General features: G+C 42.6%; 1 protein-coding gene and 2 pseudogenes across 1 annotated transcript; all 3 read right to left on the bottom strand.

Annotated features, from left to right (window-relative positions):
• Nucleotides 1–746: 746 nt before the first annotated feature.
• LOC136435952 (zinc finger protein 208-like) lies at nucleotides 747–6,923 on the bottom strand (annotated as a pseudogene).
• A 5,062-nt stretch (nucleotides 6,924–11,985) lies between these two features.
• On the bottom strand, nucleotides 11,986–16,596 carry LOC136435953 (uncharacterized; annotated as a pseudogene).
• Nucleotides 16,597–19,326: 2,730 nt separating this feature from the next.
• On the bottom strand, nucleotides 19,327–21,880 carry LOC136435673 (zinc finger protein 436-like). The gene is made up of 2 exons (XM_066429320.1): nucleotides 21,782–21,880; nucleotides 19,327–20,456 (listed from the first exon to the last, which is right to left on the bottom strand). The coding sequence occupies exon 2, from the start codon at nucleotides 20,443–20,445 to the stop codon at nucleotides 19,540–19,542; it is 906 nt and encodes a 301-aa protein (XP_066285417.1). The 5' UTR covers nucleotides 20,446–20,456; nucleotides 21,782–21,880; the 3' UTR covers nucleotides 19,327–19,539.
• Between the last annotated feature and the right edge of the window lie 332 nt (nucleotides 21,881–22,212).

Genomic DNA, 22,212 nt, shown 5'->3' on the forward strand with positions numbered 1-22,212 from the left:
TGCCTTTCTTCGTAAATCGATGGCAACATCAGGCTCTGATGAATTGATTAGAAAAACAAACAAACAAACATAACCATATGGAAGCCTTTACGAGTTAGTAACTGTAAACCGATTAATTCTCTAACAAAACAACAAAGTATATAAAAACAGAACTAAATACAATTCAAAAAATCTTACGTACACAAAAAAGTGATGCAGAACATATGAAGATGGATGTGAAAAAAATGCTACTATAACAAAAAAAATGCTATTGTTAGAAAACAAATCATAATAATAACTCTTTAAACTAAGTACTTCCACTACTTTAAACTTTGTACTTCTACTACAATGTTTAAGATACTGAGTAAATTTCTGATTTAACTGAAGGAATGTTGTACCAAAACAGAACAACAACTTTACCAACAAGATAATTATATGTTTGACTAATTTACACGTTAATTAACACGTTAACACGTAAGCGCTTACCAACAAGTTTTGACCAGTGCTCTGGTCCTTCTTCAAACCTGTATGATTTTCGATGTGACCAACATGTAACCAACATGGTAAACCTGAACTGACATCCACGATACCAATGAGCTTTGTTAGCTTGCATATCAACCGTTTTCTCCTTAGCTGTTAGCTTTGTTTGCATATCAATCCAGGAACTGAGGAAGGAACGCATTGAACTGATTTCTAGCTAAAGTGGTCTGGTCTAGAGGGTTTGTCCTTAGTGAGTCCGCAAGTGTTTCAGTTCCCAGTTCAACGAACTACCTGCTGCACTCCTCACACATTTAAGGTTTCTCTCCTGTGTGAGTCCACATGTGTTTCTTCAAATTATGCGGTCTACTGTACTGCATGCTACACTCCTCACACCTCTAAGGTTTCTCACTAGTGTGAGTCTGCAAGTGAGTCTTCAGATTACTCAGCTCACTGAACTGTCTGCTGCATTCCTCACACTTGTAGAGTTTCTCACCTGTGTGAGTACGCATGTGAGTCTTCAGATTACCCAGCTGACTGAACTGTTTGCTGCACTCCTCACACTCATAGGGTTTCTCCCCTGTGTGAGTCCGCATGTGAGTCTTCAGTTTACTCTGTACACTGAACTGTCTCCTACACTCCTCACACGTGTAGGGTTTTTCCCCAGTGTGAGTCCGCATGTGAATCTTCAGTTTACTCTGTTCACTGAAAAGCCTGCTACACACCTCACACTTGAATGGTTTCTCCCCTGTGTGAGTCCGCATATGTTTCTTCAGATTACCCAGCTCACTGAACTGTCTCCTGCAGTTCTCGCATTTATAGGGTTTCTCTCCTGTGTGAGTGCGCATGTGAGTCTTCATAGCACTCAGTTGACTGAACTGTCTGCTGCATTCCTCGCATTTGTAGGGTTTCTCACCAGTGTGCGTGTGCATGTGAGTCTTCAACGCACCAAGCTGTCTGAACTGTCTGCTGCACTCCTCACACTTATAGGGTTTCTCCCCTGTGTGAGTCCGCATGTGAGTCTTCAGTTTACTCTGTTCACTGAACTGTCTCCTACACTCCTCGCACCTGTAGGGTTTCTCACCTGTGTGAGTACGCATGTGAGTCTTCAGAGTAAATAGGCGACTGAACTGTCGGGAGCATTTCTCACAACTGTAAGGTTTCTCACCTGTGTGAGTCCGCATGTGAGTCCTCAGACTTCCAAAATGACTGAACTGCCTGCTGCATTCCTCACACTTGTAGGGTTTCTCCCCTGTGTGAGTACGCACATGACTCTTCAGATAACCAAGCCGACTAAACTGCTTGCTACACTCCTCACACTTGTGGGGTTTCTCACCTGTGTGAGTCCGCATGTGTTTCTTCAGGTAACTCAGCCCACCGAACTGCCTGCTACACTCTTCACACTTGTAAGGTTTCTCCCCTGTGTGAGTACGCATGTGAGTCTTCAGAGCACCCCGCTCACTGAAATGCCTACTGCACTCCTCACAGCTGTAGGGTTTCTCCCCTGTGTGAGTACGCATGTGATTCTTCAAGCTTCCCAGCCTATTAAATTGCCTGCTGCATTCCTCACACCTGTAGGGTTTCTCACCAGTGTGAGTGCGCATGTGGGTCTTCAGATAACCTAACCGACTGAACTGCCTGCTGCACTCCTCACACCCATAGGGTTTCTCCCCTGTGTGAGTCCGTATGTGTCTCTTCAGATGACTCAGAAAACTGAAATGCCTGCTGCACTCCTCACACTTGTGCACTTTCACGTCTTTGTCTTTCCTACTGGACTCCTCCCCAACCTCCTCACGTCTTTCTCCTTGCCAGTTGGAAACACTGTCGGCAGAACCCCCTGTTGCTTCTCTCCTGACGTCATCCAAGCCTCGTATTTCTTCTGTTGTTGCCATGTCAACAATTTCTGTATACAAAATGAGACAACATATTCAACCGTGAGGCAGTTAAACAAGCTATCCCTGTTTCCTGTTTTCAATATTTTCGGCTGCGTTTTACAATCAGGTAATGTTTTTACAGGAAACAAGCCTTATCTGGTCACCTCTGACATCATTTTGTGGGTGCAGCCATGAGTCCCCAACATGCCCCACACATCACTCGGCAACAAATACTCTGTAAATAATGACTGAAATATTTGATACATGTATTGTATAACCTAGTACGTAATGTAAACCTAAGTTTTGGCTTTGAGTTGTCAACGATTGTATATATAATTTAGTCTCGTGCATTTTTTACCATAGGCGCTTTAGTTTTGTGATATTTTTTATGTTAATTTTGTGGTTTTAGCTTGGCGTTTTATGTATCTGTTTGGCGTGTTTTGTGAACGTTTGTAATGAACTCTGTGAACGTTTGTAATGAATACTGTTACCAGGGCTAACCCTTTGTAATAGCCTTCGGCTAGTTGGGTAGCCCTGGCTGTACTTTCTACAGTCGAATAAATAAAATAAATCAATCAAATCAAATTGCACCACATCATGTAACACCGCTGTAGCACTCTTGTTCGCCGACCCCTATCAATTACTTATAATTACTTTAAGTGCTAGTTCCCTCCCTGCTAGAACTGAGGCTTGACTTAGTGTTATTGTTTCTCTGATCTCCAAGCAGATGCAACAGTCTGGATTGTTTTGAGCGTTTTGAGCTTGCCGGGGTTTTGTGAGTTTTCTGGAGATAACGGGCTTTTTTTTGTACAGCTACCCTCCTATTACCAAAAAGTAGGGTATCTGAAAAAGTGCGGCATCTTCAGAAAAACGTTTTTAAAAAAGGCACAAATTACACTCAAAACAATCCCGAGCTACATCTGCTTAGAGGTCACAGTTACTCGAGAAATGCTGTGTGAATTCCCAATAGATACTATACACTCGTCCGTAAATCGTCTACAAAATAATTCACAATATTGAGAACCCATACAAAGACTGGGAAATAGTAGAGAAAAATGGTTGAGTAAAAAACGGTACTTTTGGTAGAGTAAATGTATGCGATTGTCAGTTATGCCAAGAGGCTGTTTTAGAGTAACACTGCAATAGTTAGTGGACTGTCCCCTGAAATTCATACTTTCCCAGGAATCTGGCTTCAGGGTTAAATGGACTCCAGATGTAAGCATTGGACGCGGACTTTCGGGCCCAGGGCGCATGTAGGGGTTTCCAGTATACGAAAAAAACAGATACCTGAGTCCTTTCCATAGAAACATTTGCGACCGTGATCGCTAAGTGTCGATTCAAGACACTGTATGTTGATATTTCACAAGTCAACGTGACAAAGCGTCATCATTGCCCCGTTTAAATCTAAAAATCCAACAAAAACCAATAACCCCGACCGACCCTCTCCCTGTTTATGTTTTATACTTCCCGACCGCCAAGTCCTGAACAATCTTGATTTTTGACAGCCAAACAGTTAAACCCAGCACCAAATATATGACAAGCTTTGCTAAGTTTTTAGTACGATATGTTTCTAAGCAGCTGCACAAAACAAAACTAGGTTTGACCGACTGATGACAGTCCAGAGAAAATGCATGCCGGCGTGGCTCATATTCACGACACTTTCTTCTCTTCTCTTCCTTACATTGTTCTACAAACCTCTGAATACCGATTCACAAGTCAAGTATTCTTACCTGGAACTTAGTTGACACACAGGCGCCTGATGAATCACTAGAATTCGCTACGGAATGAATGCGGACTCTTTTTCCAAGGACGAGAAACGACCCTGATCAGCAAGAAAATAGAATCCTCGGAAACAGGAAGTCGTTATTCTTTGACCCGGACGTATTGCCGAGCTGGAGGTCAAATATCATTCCCTGATTATCCATCAGTTGTATATGAGCGTCCGCTGACCTTATGTGGACTGATTCGTTTCCAGCAGTCCACGCTTCGGCATTTTTCTGGACCGCCGCGGAAAAATAAACACAATTGAGTTTTTCCTCTGGCTGCCTGTGCAAGTTATATCATCAAATCATTGAATAGAACAACAAAATATTCACATTTTTGGTTGCTTTATTTCACATAACGATGACCTTCTTCAAAAAGAAGATGGCAAAACTCAACAAATACATGCCAACTAAGACACTGTAGCACTTCTAACATTGCTTCAAATAACCAATACAGAAAACTTGAAATATGTCTCTAAACATAGTTATTTTCTAACAAAAATACAAATTAAAACTGAACTAGAAAACTAACCTAAACTTAACAATTAAATTACAAAATGTTATACAGAATAATAAGTGATGAACAACATATCAACTAATGCTACCGTTACAAAAGTCGATTTTGTTAGAGAACAAATATTCCTGATACTTATTTGTACTTCCGCTACTTTTAACCTCGTACTTCTACTACAATGTTTAACATATCAAAGTTTTTTTTTTTTTAACCGAAGAAATCTTGTACCGAAACAGAACCAAATAACCAAACAAAACCTACAAGGTGATTACATTTCTGTGGTAATCTTAAGGTTTATTTCCTAGCTGCGCCACGTGCGCTTCATCTCAAACCTACAGTCCCATTGACTTATTTCGACCAGTGCTCTGGTCCTTTTCAAACCTGTATGATTTTCAATATAACCAACATGGTAAACCTAAACTTTGTTAGCTTGCATATAAATCGAGGAAGTAACATATCTTACAAACTGCTTTCTATCTAAAGTGGTCTGGCATAGAAGGTTTCTCCTATGTGAGTCCGCGAGTGTTTCTTTAATGTTCCCAGTTCAAAGATAAGCCTGGTGAACTCCTAAAAATTACAGGGTTTCTCTCCTGTGAGTCCGCACGTGTTTCTTCAGATTTAGTTGGCTACTGTACTTTCTGCTACATCCCCAAATCTGTAAGGTTTCTCCCCTGTGAGTGCGCATGTGTTCTTTAGAGCACCCAGCTCAATAAACCGCCTGCCGCACTGCTCACACTTGGAAGGTTTCTCACCAGCGTGAGTCCGCTTGTGTTTCTTTAGAGTACCCATCTCACTGAACTGCCTGCCGCACTCCTCACACTTGTAGGGTTTCTCCCCTGTGTGAGTACGCATGTGAGTTTTCAGATGACTCAGCTCGCTGAACTGTTTGCTGCATTACTCACACGTGTAGGGTTTCTCACCTGTGTGAGTACGCCTGTGAGCCTTCAGATGACCCAGCTCTCTGAATTGTTTGCTGCACTCCTCACACTTGTAGGGTTTCTCCCCTGTGTGAGTACGCATGTGTTTCTTTAGAGCACCCAGCTCAATAAACCGCCTGCAGCACTCCTCACACTTGTAGGGTTTCTCACCAGTGTGAGTCCGCTTGTGTTTCTTAAGATTACCCATCTCACTGAACGGTCTGCCGCACTCCTCACACTTGTAAGGTTTCTCCCCTGTGGGAGTACGCATGTGAGTTTTCAGATGACTCTGCTCGCTGAACTGTTTGCTGCACTCCTCACACGTGAAGGGTTTCTCACCTGTGTGAGTACCCATGTGAGTTTTCAGATGACTCAGCTCGCTGAACTGTTTGCTGCATTCCTCACACGTGTAGGGTTTCTCACCTGTGTGAGTACGCCTGTGAGCCTTCAGATGACCCAGCTCTCTGAATTGTTTGCTGCACTCCTCACACTTGTAGGGTTTCTCCCCTGTGTGAGTACGCATGTGTTTCTTTAGAGCACCCAGCTCAATAAACCGCCTCCCGCACTGCTCACACTTGGAAGGTTTCTCACCAGCGTGAGTCCGCTTGTGTTTCTTTAGAGTACCCATCTCACTGAACTGCCTGCCGCACTCCTCACACTTGTAGGGTTTCTCCCCTGTGTGAGTACGCATGTGAGTTTTCAGATGACTCAGCTCGCTGAACTGTTTGCTGCATTCCTCACACGTGAAGGGTTTCTCACCTGTGTGAGTACGCATGTGAGCCTTCAGATTACCCAGGCCGCTGAACTGTTTGCTGCACTCCTCACACTTGTAGGGTTTCTCACCAGTGTGAGTGCGCATGTGTCTCTTCAGATTACCAAGGCAACTGAACTGCCTGCTGCACTTCTCACGCTTGTAGCGTTTCTCCCCTTTGTGAGTCCGTGTATGTTTCTTCAAAGGACCCAGTTTACTGAAGTGCCTGTTACACTCCTCACACTTGTACGGTTTCTCTCCTGTGTGATTACGCATATGAGTCTTCAGATTACATAGGTGACCAAACTGCTTGCTACACTCTTCACACCCGTATGGTTTCTCACCAGTGTGAGTACGCATATGAGTTTTCAGAGCAGGTAGCTGACTGAACTGCCTGCCGCACTCGTCACATCTGTAGGGTTTCTCTCCTGTGTGAGTGCGCATGTGAGTCTTCAGATGATGCAGCCTACTGAACTGCCTGCTGCACTGCTCACATCTGTACACTCTCACACCTCTGTCTCTCCTACTGGACTCCTTCCCAACCTCCTCACGTCTTTCTCCTTGCCAGGTGGAAACACTGTTGGCAGAACCCCCTGCTGCTTCTCTCCTGACGTCATCCAATCCTTTTATGCCGTCTGTTGATGCCATATCTGGATCAACTTCTGTAATGAAGAGACAAAGGATGATCAACTGTGAGGAAAATGAACAAGGTAATCCTGCCTCTGTCAGTATTGTCGGCTGCGTGTCAACTTAAAAAAGACAAAGAAATGAAATGAACCACTTTTTTTCATGATCTAGATGTGATATTTCCCCCCAATACAGACACATGTGATATGCATGATGGGAAATGTACCTATCGTAAGTGTTGGTTTCATACGATACTTGCTGAAGATCCGGGTCAATTGTTTTTACTCAAAGCCATAGAAGCAGTAAGTTGCTAAGGCTGAAAATTGATGAAAAAAAATATTCACTAACGTCATTTAGCACTAGATTTCCTAAGGGCGCCCCATTTTTCAGAGGGTACTATTTTTAAATTATTAGTTTGGATTTCAACGTGATATTGACAGAGATCAAAACCAATGTTGACGCAAAGCATGTCAGAGTATATTCTTAAAATCAACCCAAGATGTGTCAGTGTTTGTGCATGTGTGAGTATTCCCTATTGATTTATTGACTTAGCATCAATAAGACAATAATCCACAACATTGACTGGAATACTTACAACACGGAGACCGACTATACAAAAACTGGGAACTGTATCACCTTGGCCCCATCTCAGTCTATTACACAGCTGTTTCTCATGATGTGGTCTGTCACTGCATCTCATTAATATGTATAAGCAGCGACATCTGTGCTGCATTGCTATGTGAACCAGTCAGAATTGCGTTGAAGAAGGGGACAGATGGTCACCGAAACGTCGGTTGAATGAATCCCTTGGTTGTGCAAAAGAATTCAGTGACTTACCAACCTGATGAAACTATTCACTGACTATAAGTAGGTATTCAAGTCAATGTGACAGACTTTTATTTCTGACCGCCTTAAATCTAACAAAACCCAATAACCCCCTACCGACCCTCTCCCTGTTTATGTTTTCTACTTCCCCATCGCCAGCTTCTGAACAATCATAATAAGCTAGTTCGGAGTTGCTACTACGCATGTGCAGTGTCAAAGATGAAGGCCCCCGGCTTGAAAACAGTGCTCGTCTCGACATTGTCTAGATTTGCATAACAACGCCCCGCCGGGTTTTGTTCACTTCTGGGGGGGGGGGGGAACTAGCTTATTTTGAACAGCCAGACAGTGACAACCCAGCACCAAATATATGACGCACTTGTTTTATTCCAACTACGGTGTGTTTTTACGCAGCTGCACAAAGCAAAACTAGGTTTGACCGACTGATGACAGTCCAGAGAAAATGCACGCCGGCGAGGCGTGGTTCATATTCAAATCATATAATAAAATTCACGAAACTTTCTTCTCCTTCTTACATTGTTCTACAAACCTTTGAATACCGATTCACAAGTCAAGTCTTCTTACCTGGACCTTAGTTGACACACAGGCGCCTGATGAATCACTAGAATTCGCTACAAAATGAATGCGGACTCCTTCTCCAAGGACGAACAACAACTCTGGACACCTCGAAAACAGTATCCTCAAGGACAGGAAGTTGGGATTCTATGACCCGGAAGTATTCTCCTGCTAATGGTCAAATCTCATTCCCTGATTACCCATCAGTTGTACATGAGTGTCCGTTGATCTTTATAGACTGGTTCGGTAACAGAAGTTTCCAGCAGTCCACGCCTCGGCATTCTCCTAGTCTACCGCGGGAAAGCTCTGTGCAGGAGAGTGCGCTTCGTTGCATGCAGCACATGTATTTATTACTGATGACCAGTTTTCGTCCCAGATGTCGTTCTAAACATTACTCATGATCTACAATATATAGCCAACCCTAAATCAAACACGGGAATGCTGAATGCTCTTCATAAAGCCCGTAGACTTGAACTAGAGGTACACGACCTCATACCTTTGCCAATTATAATAAAAGTCTTATTTGCATAATTTATGTTTATTGATGATCTTTTCCACAATTTCCAGCCAAATCACAAAAACATGCATCATGTATTTGAAATGTCTATCAGTGGAATATAGTGTATTCAAGTCCTCAGCTGTCTGCTCAAATTCTACGTCTCAATGCACCACCTACTGTCCAAGCAAAAATTAGGCCCCGGCATGTTTCTAACATCTTTTTATGCGTTTTTACTGTCAGCATTGCTGAAGCATTTGCAAGGCGAAGCCATGACACTTAACATGTGGTATATAGCGCTTTTGTTTTATAAAATAAATTATATTCCTAACTTGTTGTCATTTCGTACTCATATTTACATTCTTCTGGAGGGCAGGTGAACGAACCTGTCAGGGGTATCCCATGCCCCACACGTCTAGTCTACCGGTGTTCATTGGGACACTAAAAAAATCCTTTAATCAGATCTATCGTATCATATCTACATGTATTAAAAACTGTTTTTCCCGTCCCTACTTCTGTGCGTTGTACAAAAAACTCTTAGAGTTCTCTACAGTTCTTTTGTGTTTCACATTCAACCTTCATTGTCCCTTTCTCCATCTTTCCCTGCAACTCCTTGTGACTACATACAATTCAGTTCTCCACAGCTCGCGAGTTCATTCATTCATTCATTCATTGAACAAAATTACCTAACCGTCATCTTTTGGGTTTGTTTTATTTCTTTGCAACAGTGAACTTTTTTTGATAACTAGGTCGCAAAACTCAACAAACACTTGACATCTATGGAACTGTAACACTTTTTACATTGATTAAAATTACCTGACGGATGCCTCTACAAGTTATTTACTTATTCTCTAACATAACAACAAAGTACTAGAATGTTTAAACTAAATAAAACAATTATATCAGAAAAGTGCTACACAGAATAATAGGTGCAGTGATGTGCAACAAATGAAGATTCATGAAAAAAGGCTACCATACAGTATTACCGTTGTTATAGAATAAATGCAACTGATACCTCTTTGGACCTTCGACTACTTTGCATTTTGTACTTCCACTACGCTAAACTTTGCACATTTGCTACCTTGAACTTTGTACTTCCATTACTTTGAACTCTGTATTTCCATTCCTTTGAACTTTGTACTTCCACTATTTTGCACTTTGTAGATCTTATTTTTACTACTTTGAACTATGTACATAAACTACTTTGAACTTTGTGCATAAACTACATTGAACTTTGTACTTCCATATTATTTTGTATATAAACTACCTTGAACTTCAAACTTGCATTACTTTGAAGTTTCAACTTTGTACCTCCACTATTTTTAACTTTGTACTTCTATAACTTTGAACTTTGTACATAAACCAGAAGGTAACAAAAATAGTGAGCCCAACTGATTACTGCAGTGGTTCACTACAGCCGCACACATCGCTTGTCTGCCTATCAATGGTAACATCCCTTTTTGTATTAAATTACTGTGTATTACGGTATTATAATTAAACTGGTCGCTGGCTAAAGTGGTCTGGCCTGTAGGGTTTCTCCCTTGTGAGACTGCTTGTTTGTCTTTAATTGACCCAATTGACTGAACTGTCCACATCTTTTGTCACACCTGTAAGGTTTCTCAACCATGAGAGTCAGCATATGGGTCTTCAGAGCATACAGCTCACTGAACTGCACTCCTCACACGTGTAGGGTTTCTCGCCCGTGTGAGTTCGCATATGTTTCTTAAGACCACCCAGCTTATTGAAGCGCCCGATGCACTCCTCACACTTGTAGGGTTTCTCCCCGATGTGAGTCCTTAAGAGCAAATGTCTGTAAGGATCAAACAATGATGGCAGGGGTCAAAAAATCGATTTGGCTCATATTTTGCACAGTGATAGTACTTGACCCACACCCCCTCAAAATAGCTTTCTTTCTGCTCAACACCGTTCGTTGCCATGGTAACAGCCCGAACAAGATTTGGGGCCATTTTCCCTGATTTTTGCATGTCAAAAACACGGAAATTGGCATAGTTTAGGACACAATTACGAACAAACGCTTGAGCGTTACAGAAAAACAAAAACAGGGCCTTAAAGACAAAGTCTTAAGCTTTCTAAAGATGACTTTACAATTTTCAAAAAGACAGTTTGAAGGGCTTGGGCAGCCTCAAAACAATACAGTGTTTTAGGGATGTCAAAAAACGTGATTTTTGCCAAACTTTGAAATGCTGTAAGTGCAAAGATGGTGATTTTTTTGGCTTGAAATTTTTACCAAATATACATCATTATAACTGCTATCCCATGAATGGTAGCAAAGTTTGGGGTCTTCTTTTGTTCTCACGTGGTTGTCCTCAAAAGTAGGTCATTTTCCACACTTGACGAAAAAACGATTTTTAAGCCATATTCAAGATACCATATATGACAAAGTGGAACAAGGATCCAATTTGATTTACTGTCAATGGTAACCAAACATATTGTCTATCAAATGAATTCTTGTAGAGGTTGGTGTCATGTTTTATTGCCGTGTACTTGTCCCTAAAAGTAGGCCATATTTTGGACATATGCAGAAATTACCATTTTTTGCTATGTTTGAAGCTCCGAGACTGCCAAAGTAGAATGTTACTTGGATTGGATTTTTCTTCAAAGGAACCCCTGTGTGTTGTCTATCAATTGAATCCTTGTAGAGGTTGGGGTTATGTTTCGTTGTCGTGCACTCGTCCCTAAAAGTAGGCCATATTTTGGACATATGCAGAAATTACCATTTTTGGCTATGTTTGAAGCTCCGAGACTGCCAAAGTAGAATGTTACTTGGATCGAATTTTTCTTCAAAGGAACCCCTGTGTGTTGTCCATCAAGTGAATCCTTGTAGAGGTTGGGGTTATGTTTCGTTGTCGTGCACTCGTCCCTAAAAGTAGGCCATATTTTGGACACGTGCAAAAATCAGCATTTTGGAGCAAGTTTGAAGCTCTGCAAATGTCAAACTAGGATTTTAGTTGAATGTGATTTTTCAACATAGGTTACCCTAACTATTTTCTTTCAAATGAATCCTTGTAGAGGTTGGAGCCTTATTTCCTTGCTGGGAACTTGTCTCTAAAAGTAATCCATTTTCTGAGCATGTGCAGAAATAACATTTGTGGCCATGCACGTGGTTCGTTGTTGTGTTTGCCTTTATATATGCAGTATAGAATGTTTAAGAAACAAGGACTTTTATTTTCATTATAAGTTCATACGTTAAAGACACTGATAACAGAGGTGTTGCTGCATTACTCGTCAGTGAACTTCAATTAACACCGAAGCCATAGCCAATACAATATGCATTAACATTGTTACGTGCGGAAATTGTGTACACTGTAATGTGATACAAAGGCATCTTCCCTTAATGTCAGAACCTTTAAAATCATTTCTCTAAGCCTGAATAAGTAACCACAAGAACGGCCTTTACAGATCTGTATCTGATACCTTATATATATAGAGAGAGATAGATATAGATATATTTGAAAATGTGCCTTTTAGCCCAATGCACATACACGTACACACGTCTACTTCCAAGTATATTTTACCACTACGTGTACATTCTAACTACGTGTACATGTTACCTTCACACATAATATCTAAACATCATGTTTGAAACAAGGGCAGGAACGCAAGTATTCTTGAATTCTTGCCACAAATGCCGATTTACGTCTACGATCAGTTATTGAGGATACATCTATATCAAAATGTTCACAAATGGACCTTAGCAGTGTGATACCTAGCTCATACAAGTCCCTCCTCTTTGCTAAGTCACAAAGATTGTATGTGTCGTATACAACTGGGTGGCATAACTGGACTTCATTCATGATTTGCTCCTGTATGTTACTGTTGGCAGCTTCTACCACAGCAGACTCTTGTTCGTCATCCTCATCTTCTGGTGTTTTACGGCGTTTAGCTGCCAGTCGTGAGAAGTAACTAGACACCTGCTGACCCGTCAGAAACTCCTGTACCTGGAACAGTCTTTTTCCTTGCGGATCACACGCATGCCTCATTTCTTTTGACACTGTAAGTGGGTCAGATTTCTTCCCGGTAGCTTCTCCTAGCTGGAACCGCTTATCGAGGTACTCCTTTTGCTTGCTACTAAACCTCACATGCTTCTTCGGGTTGCGCAGTGCCCATCCTTGCTGTGGGTGAGGAGTTGCCCTACGTGCTTCTAAGGACGGCTCTAAGTGCGGCACTTCTGATGGACCTTGCTCAAGCTTTTCTGCATAAGCCAACTTTGCCTTATCCAGGAGAGTCTCTCTTTCAAGCCGGCGTTGGTGTCTTCCTACCGCTACATGGGCCTCTAGCCCTCTGCATGTTTGGTAGACTTTCACGCAACTATCTTCTGGGCATGGGAACAGGCTGCCAAGGCTTCGCTGCTCACTTGTAGATTCCCCATCAGAGTCCGACTCTACTTCCTGTTGAGCCTGACCCTTCTTCTGCCTTGACTTGATGGGTCGAAATGCATATCCGGGATTAGACGGCTCACTGGAAATCAACAGTATTGGGGGCATTGCAGCAGGTAACCGTGACCAGGGGATGATATTACCGTCTCCAATATTATATGCCCGCCAAACACGGAGACCTGCCTCAGTGAACTCAAAGTTGTTTAGTTTTGTGATCCCGTCCAGTTTTGTGGATGTCACTCCAGGACCAGTGTCCACTTCACACAGGAAGACCTTTACACCGGGAATTCCTCCGCGTGACTCTACTGCAGTCTTGAACTCTGTGGCCGTCTCCACATTGTGTCCCTCGTTGATCCATGTCTTGCTGTGGGACTTGACTGTTGCGGCCTGTCTGTCACAAGACCCTTTCCCTCCCTGTGGATCGCAATAGTCTATTCGTCTAATGGTGACCCCGGTAGTTTGATTGATGTGCTTTGCTGCCTGAAAAGTAGTGTGTTATGGTAGCAGCCTGCATTGTCACTTCGGATGTATATGGACTGGAGGGTTGGTAGCTCTTCCTTCAACTGCTGTACTGTGTGTTGTAAGATGGAGACTACTGAACTGCTATCCTGTGTACATGTCTGGAATAGGTGGATGAAAGTCTCTACGAGGATGGATGCGTCGCATCGCCGGTGTGCTACGGAGATGTGCCAGGGAAGTCCACGTTTGCCGAACCAGTCTGTTTGGCTTTCCCTGTACTTCCTGGGCAGGAACTTCATGGCCCAGTCCATCACCAGAAGCACACTACTATCATCAAGGTCATCAAGGAGGGCATACCATGCTTCATCTTGATTAATACTTCGTAGCTGGTGACACTGCCAGGCGTAGATGTCTTGCTTCGCCTGGTCCAGTGTGAACCGCATGTCATCCTTTTCCTCGGGTGTTTCAAACTCGTTGACCGTAAAGCACTCTTCTAGGGCGACAAGAAGCTGTTGCAGATCATTGCATGCCTCACACTCGTCATCGTGATGATGTAGACACGTTGTGCTGAAGTTGTTGTCTGTGCCATCACTAAGGGCGAACTGCCGACAGTGCTCTGCTACAGTTGCCTCTTGTGAAACATGTACCTACGGAAACATGTGAAAAAGTAGAGATGAATGAATGACAACCAGCGTAAAAAATATGTGTAGCTTATCAAATACTTAGCATTAAACTACCATCTTGCCTTTAGCATATGTTTATATTTATATGTGCATTCTGCAAAAAGTAACATTGTTTCACTTATTTTGGAGGCGTAGCATACCTTATAGTCTCCTTTAAGGTATCTCTTTGAGGACCTCAGGATGGCAGTCTGTTTTTTTGCCCAGTCCTGTCCTTGCTTCTCGGCTAACTTGTCCACAGCAGCTTCGAGATCATCAAATGCTCTGCCACCTATAAAAAAACGACAAAGTCAAAAAGCAATATTCCATGTAGCAATATCGAAAGAGCTGTGGTATGCCTTTAGGATCTCCTTTGTGGTATGCATTTAGGATGTGTAAATTGTAATGTATTGAAAATATCGTCATTCATAAAAGTAAACTCTGTAATATCTAAAAGTCTTGGAATGCATAAAACAAGTTAAACTCACATACTTTGTGTATTTGAATGGAGTATGCAAAAATGACAAGATGATGCATATACTTATGACTAATTATGTTTGTGTTCCATGCTATTGTAGAAGCATAGAACCATTAAACATATTTAGAAACAGAGTTGTCCTGTTACCTTCAGCTGTGAAATAGTCAAGGCCTTGTAGTGAAGTTCTCACAGAAGCACTGCAGGCGGCCAACACTCGCTGGAGTGTTCTCTTTCCCATTGGAACAAAGTGGCTTTCTGTGCAGTACTGTTGATACTGGGAAATGATTCTTTCTGGAATCATGGCCCGGATGGTATTTGGCACCTTTAAAGAAACTCCAGTCGACAGCTTCAACACTTTCTCCCCGAATGGAAGGTCCTGCACGACATGGGCACTGGTGATGAAAGTGATGAAGTGGTCAAGCTTTCCCGGAACTACCCTCATGCGAATGTCAATAGATGGTGGCACAGGTGCTCCCCGTCCATGTCGCATGGCGTGCTGTCTTGCGGATGTGACCTGGTACCTTGTTAGGCCTGGCAGGAGTTTTTCCAGGTCAGCAAAGCTGTACTTGTCAGCCATTATGGACAGAATTTGCCTGCGCGTAAACGACTGACTCGCGCACTTGTAACACTCCACGAGGGAGTTTAGAAGTTCCATTTCTATGGCACTTCCGCCCATCCCAAGAGCTACATCTGTTAGCCTGGATTCTCGCAGGTGCTTCCAAAGGCTGTAAGAATCTTCCGGTGCTAGCACCTGGAGGACGGCACTGACTGTCTCACTAGCTTGTTTCAGATGGAACCGCTGGGTTCTCTGGCTGGCCTCATTCCATGGCACAGCGAGAACTTGTACTTTGTCAACGTTACTGTCACTTGCCTGCAAGAGTTGTTCCAACAGCTGTTTTGGTTTGGTTATAGACAAACCTGCCTCACCGTTAGATGTTTGTGACTGTGAGCTGACTGTGTAGAGGCTTCTCTCAGCTTGTGGGCTTGTACCTCCAAAGGATAGTGATGATGAAGGGCTGTCTTGGCTTTCCTCCTGAAAACGAATTGTACAATAAATTACTGAATGAAATCATCACTTCAAACTTATCTGTATTTAGGTGTAATCACTCACTCACTCACTCATGACCCATGACCTCAGTGGTCGTAGGGGCGTCATGACAGCCAGCCAAAATGATCCGTGCCCATCCCGTTCTGTCCTGTTCTGAATCAACTACTAGATAATTACGACTTAATCAGATTTGAAGAATAAGGCATACCAGTGTCATATGCTGAAGAGCCTTTTCAAGGCCGCTGGTACTGGGCACAGGTTCTAGAACGCTGAGGCCGCTGGTACTGGGCACAGGTTCTGGAACGCCGAGACCGCTGGTGCTGGGCACAGGTTGTTGTTCAATCCTCTCACTCTCCAGGGATTCCGTTGGTCCCTTGACTTCTAAAAGGTCCCCTTCCCCTCCGATGGAATCCCGGCAGTCACGGCAAATGGCTGAAATATCATAGAGGCGATGTAATCAGTAAACACTAGTGTACATACGATATATACACGGTTTCACTGAAAATGTGACAGACTATGAGAAAAATAAATCTATATTTTCACAAAGTAGCTTCCGTCTTTCTCACCTGAGCCAACTGGAACCAACTCTTTGGCCAGCTCTTGTATCTTCCGTGACTGGAGGACTCCGATGCCTCGTGTGCCCTTGGGACGCGCCTTCGATCGACCATGATTAGACAGCTGAACTGGCACTGAGCACTTTTCACTTGATCTGCGCCAACTGATACCCAAGATCCCTCTGTGCTTCGGACATATCGTCATCTCACTGACGTTAGGGGGATCAAATATTCCAGCTCTGGCCAAAATCAGCTGGTGTTCAGTTTGAGTTGTACTCGGAACACTTAGGGTTCTCAGATGATTTGAAATATCTTTTGTACATTGAATAAGGGGTATGATCTTTTCGCCCTCCCCTTGAGCTTTTGGATTTGCTCCACACTTTCCGTCAACAAACTCAGCAAAGGTACACGACATGATTCAGACGACCTAGAAGAATAAAAAGGATGACTTTTAATTTCATTATAATGTTTTACAAGACATAAACTTCAATTGTAGTTTAATCTGTTCAAGCCTACCAGTAAGCTTGCAAACATCATAACACAATACCCCCCAGAACAGCTTGATCATACATACCAGCCTTCTTAGCAATTTATAGATCTTCTAGAAGTGCCGGCGTTTATTTTGGGGAGATTCTTTTAATGGCGGGGCGATGTTGCAGTGAAGATTGTTTCCCACGCCTTAGGATAATCCCCCGTCATTAGAGAACCTGGTTCATGGTGAAAATCACAAACCAGCGGCTACCCCTAGAGATTACACGACGGCGCACCTAAAAGGTCTGCAAGGAGGCTACATTCATACATACATATAATGAAGGGGATTTAGAAAGGGGGCAGAAAAACAAGTTTGTTTAGTTATTCTGTCATGACTAGCATGCTTTAATAATTTCTCAATATGCCAAAATTGATATGTTTTGAAACTTACCAGTCGATGTGGTGTTCCAAGTGCATACCCCGTGTAGCTGTTGATTGGCGGCACCCTGATCATTTGGCTCAGGCAAAAATTGTCCAACTCCCTTTTTGACACTACTCAGTGAACGCAAACTGGTTATCAAATGGTCTGCTGTTCAAATTGAATGTTCAGAACACAACAGTAGCTCACAATTTCTCACAATGGTTGGTAAAAACACCTCTGCTAGCAAAATGTGTTCGTCTCCAGACGAGACAGGCTGAAACAACCTAACCCTGCCTGACCCTTGCTGGATAAAAGAGATAAGAAATTCACTCTGTCTGGATCAAAAAGATAAGGGGTTCTCAAGTTTCACAACCTGTTTGCAAGTATAAGGGGAGATCCACTGTACTGTGTGGCCTGGGTGAAATGCTTAATGATCCACCGGTCACCCAAGAAGCCTAAAGAGCAGAATTATAAAGGACCAGACAGACAGAAGCGACCTCTTCTGTCCTGGATAATAATAAAAAAATATTGGGAGCTTCTCACACTTGGCACAAAGATAGGGGAGATCCACTAAACTCCATTGGGCACGGGCCGGGGGGGGTAATAGCACTCTTATGCGCAAATATACGAGACAATACAGAGGTGTCTCTTCTTCAATAATATGAGTTCGGAGAAACAGAGTTTTCGAAATGAATCACTTTCCATATTTCAACACGTAATTTCTACCGATGTCAAAATGTTGTCTACTTGTAAAAATACACAGCTTACATCAACGAAAGAACACAAGGGCACCAACCTTTACAAATATTCATTTTAATGTCAATACACAGTTGTACTTTTAGCATATAATAGAATTCATCTAAATTAACTTTCTACTTTTAGGGCTTTTAGTTTTAGGGCTTTACAGATAGGCTAAACAGTAATTTTTGCACGTGTCCAAAATATGGCCTACTTTTAGGGACGAGTGCACGACAACGAAACATAACCCCAACCTCTACAAGGATTCACTTGATAGACAACACACAGGGTTTCTTTGAAGAAAAATTCAATCCAAGTAACATTCTACTTTGGCAGTCTCGGAGCTTCAAACATAGCCAAAAATGGTAATTTCTGCATATGTCCAAAATATGGCCTACTTTTAGGGACGAGTGCACGACAACGAAACATAACCCCAACCTCTACAAGGATTCACTTGATAGACAACACACAGGGGTTCCTTTGAAGAAAAATCCAATCCAAGCAACATTCTACTTTGGCAGTCTCGGAGCTTCAAACATAGCAAAAAATGGTAATTTCTGCATATGTCCAAAATATGGCCTACTTTTAGGGACAAGTACACGGCAATGAAACATGACACCAACCTCTACAAGAATTCATTTGATAGACAATATGTTTGGTTACCATTGACAGTAAATCAAATTGGATCCTTGTTCCACTTTGTCATATATGGTATCTTGAATATGGCTTAAAAATCGTTTTTTCGTCAAGTGTGGAAAATGACCTACTTTTGAGGACAACCACGTGAGAACAAAAGAAGACCCCAAACTTTGCTACCATTCATAGGATAGCAGTTATAATGATGTATATATGGTAAAAATTTCAAGCCAAAAAAATCACCATCTTTGCACTTACAGCATTTCAAAGTTTGGCAAAAATCACGTTTTTTGACATCCCTAAAACACTGTATTGTTTTGAGGCTGCCCAAGCCCTTCAAACTGTCTTTTTGAAAATTGTAAAGTCATCTTTAGAAAGCTTAAGACTTTGTCTTTAAGGCCCTGTTTTTGTTTTTCTGTAACGCTCAAGCGTTTGTTCGTAATTGTGTCCTAAACTATGCCAATTTCCATGTTTTTGACATGCAAAAATCAGGGAAAATGGCCCCAAATCTTGTTCGGGCTGTTACCATGGCAACGAACGGTGTTGAGCAGAAAGAAAGCTATTTTGAGGGGTTGTGGGTCAAGTACTATCACTGTGCAAAATATGAGCCAAATCGATTTTTTGACCCCTGCCACCATTGTTTGATCCTTACAGATATTTGCTCTTAAGTGTCTTTTCAGAGTACTCATCTGACTGAACTGCCTACTACACTCCCCAAACTTTTAAGGTTGCTCCCCTGTGTGAAGACGTATGTGAGTCTTCAGATGACCCAAATCACTGAACTGTTTGTTGCATTCTTCATAGGTGTATGGTTTCTCACCGGTGTGAGTCCGCAAGTGTCCTTTTAGAGCACTCATCTGACTGAACTGCCTACTACATTCCTCACCGTTTCTCACCAGTGTGAGTCAGAATGTGAGTCTTCAGATTACTCAGCTGACCAAACTGCCTGCTGCACTTCTCACACCTGTAAGGTGTCTCACCAGTATGAGTCTGCATGTGTCTCTTCAGATTACTCAGTACACTGAATTGCCTGCTGCACTCCTCACACTTGTAAGGTTTCTCACCAGAGTGAGTCCGCATGTGAGTCCTCAGACTTCCAAAATGACTGAACTGCCTGCTGCACTTCTCACACTTGAATGGTTTCTCCCCTGTGTGAGTACGCACATGACTCTTCAGATGACCCAGCCGACTAAACTGCCTGCTACACTCCTCACACTTGTGGGGTTTTTCACCTGTGTGAGTCTGCATGTGTTTCTTCAGGCAACTCAGCCCACTGAACTGCCTGCTACACTCTTCACACTTGTAAGATTTCTTCCCTGTGTGAGTACGCATGTGAGTCTTCAGAGCACCCCGCTCACTGAAATGCCTACTGCACTCCTCACAGCTGTAGGGTTTCTCCCCTGTGTGAGTACGCATGTGATTCTTCAAGCTTCCCAGCCTATTAAATTGTCTGCTGCATTCCTCACACCTGTAGGGTTTCTCACCAGTGTGAGTGCGCATGTGGGTCTTCAGATAACCTAACCGACTGAACTGCCTGCTGCACTCCTCACACCCATAGGGTTTCTCTCCCGTGTGAGTCCGTATGTGTCTCTTCAGATGACTCAGAAAACTAAAATGCCTGCTGCACTCCTCACACCTGTACACTTTCACGTCTTTGTCTCTCCTACTGGACTCCTCCCCAACCTCCTCACGTCTTTCTCCTTGCCAGGTGGAAACACTGTCGGCAGAACCCCCTGCTGCTCCTCTCCTGACGTCATCCAAACCTCGTATTTCTTCTGTTGTTGCCATGTCAACAATTTCTGTATACAGAATGAGACAAAATATTCAACCGTGAGGCAGTTAAATAAGCTATCCCTGTTTCCTGTTTTCAATATTGTCGGCTGCGTTTTACAATCAGGTAATGTTTTTACAGGAAACAAGCCTTATCTGGTCACCTCTGACATCAGTTTGTGGGTGTGGCCATGAGTCACCAAAATGCCCCACTTAAATTGCAACACATCATGTAACAACGCTGTAGCGCTCTTGTTCGCCGACCCCTATCAATTACTTATAATTACTTTAAGTGCTAGTTCCCTCCCTGCTAGAACTGAGGCTTGACTCAGCGTTATTGTTTCTATGATCTCCAAGCAGATGTAACAGTCGGGATTGTTTTGAGCGTTTTGAGCTTGTCGGTGTTTTGTGAGCTTTTCTGGAGATAACGGGCTTTTTTTTGTACAGCTACCCTCCTATTACCAAAAAGTAGGGTATCTGGAAAAGTGCGGCATCTTCAGAAAAACGTTTTTAAAAAAGGCACAAATTACACTCAAAACAATCCCGAGCTACATCTGCTTGGAGATCACGGTTACTCGAGAAACAATGTGTGAATTCCCAATAGATACTATGCACTCATCTGTAAATCGTCTACAAAATAATTTACAATATTGAGAACCCATACAAAGACTGAGAAATAGTAGAGTAAAAATGGTTGAGTAAAAAATGGTAGCGTAAATGTATGCGATTGTCAGTTATGCCATGAGGCTGTTTTTAGAGTAACACTACAATAGTTAGTGGACTGTCCCCTGAAATTCACACTTTCCTAGGAAACTGACTTCAGGGTTAATGGACTCCAGATGTAAGCATTGGACGCGAACTTTCGGGCTAAGGGCGCATGTAGAGGTTTCCAGTATACGGAAAACAGATACCTGAGTCCTTTCCATATAAGCATTTGCGACCGTGATCGCTAAGTGTAGATTCAAGACGCTGTATGTTGAAATTTCACAAGTCAACGTGACAAAGCGTCATTATTGCCCCGTTTGAATCTAAAAATCCAACAAAATCCAATAACCCCCACCGACCCTCTCCCTGTTTATGTTGTATACTTCCCGACCGCCAATTCCTGAACAATCTTAATTTTTGACAGCCAAACAGTTAAACCCAGCACCAAATATATGACAAGCTTTGCTAAGTTTTTAGTACGATATGTTTCTACGCAGCTGCACAAAACAAAAATAGGTTTGACCGACTGATGACAGTCCAGAGAAAATGGATGCCGGCGTGGCTCATATTCACGACACTTTCTTCTCTTCTCTTCCTTACATTGTTCTACAAACCTCTGAATACCGATTCACAAGTCAAGTCTTCTTACCTGGAACTTCGTTGACACACAGGCGACTGATGAATCACTAGAATTCGCTACGGAATGAATGCGGACTCCTTTTCCAAGGACGAGAAACGACCCTGGTCACTCATCAGCGAGAAAATAGAATCCTCGGAAACAGGATGTCGTTATTCTTTGACCCGGAAGTATTGCCGAGCTGGAGGTCAAATATCGTTCCCTGATTACCCATCAGCTGTATATGACCGTCCGCTGACCTTATGTGGACTGATTCGTGTCCAGCAGTCCACGTTCGGCATTTTTCTGGACCGCCGCGGAAAAATAAACACAATTTAGTTTTTCCTCTGGCTGCCTGTGCAAGTTATATCATCAAGTCATTGAATAGAACAACAAAATATTCACATTTTTGGTTGCTTTATTTCACATAACGATGACCTTCTTCAATATGTAGATGGCAAAAT

Source organism: Branchiostoma lanceolatum, chromosome 5 (genome assembly GCF_035083965.1).
Source record: "Branchiostoma lanceolatum isolate klBraLanc5 chromosome 5, klBraLanc5.hap2, whole genome shotgun sequence".
In the NCBI taxonomy this organism is placed as follows: Eukaryota; Metazoa; Chordata; class Leptocardii; order Amphioxiformes; family Branchiostomatidae; genus Branchiostoma; species Branchiostoma lanceolatum.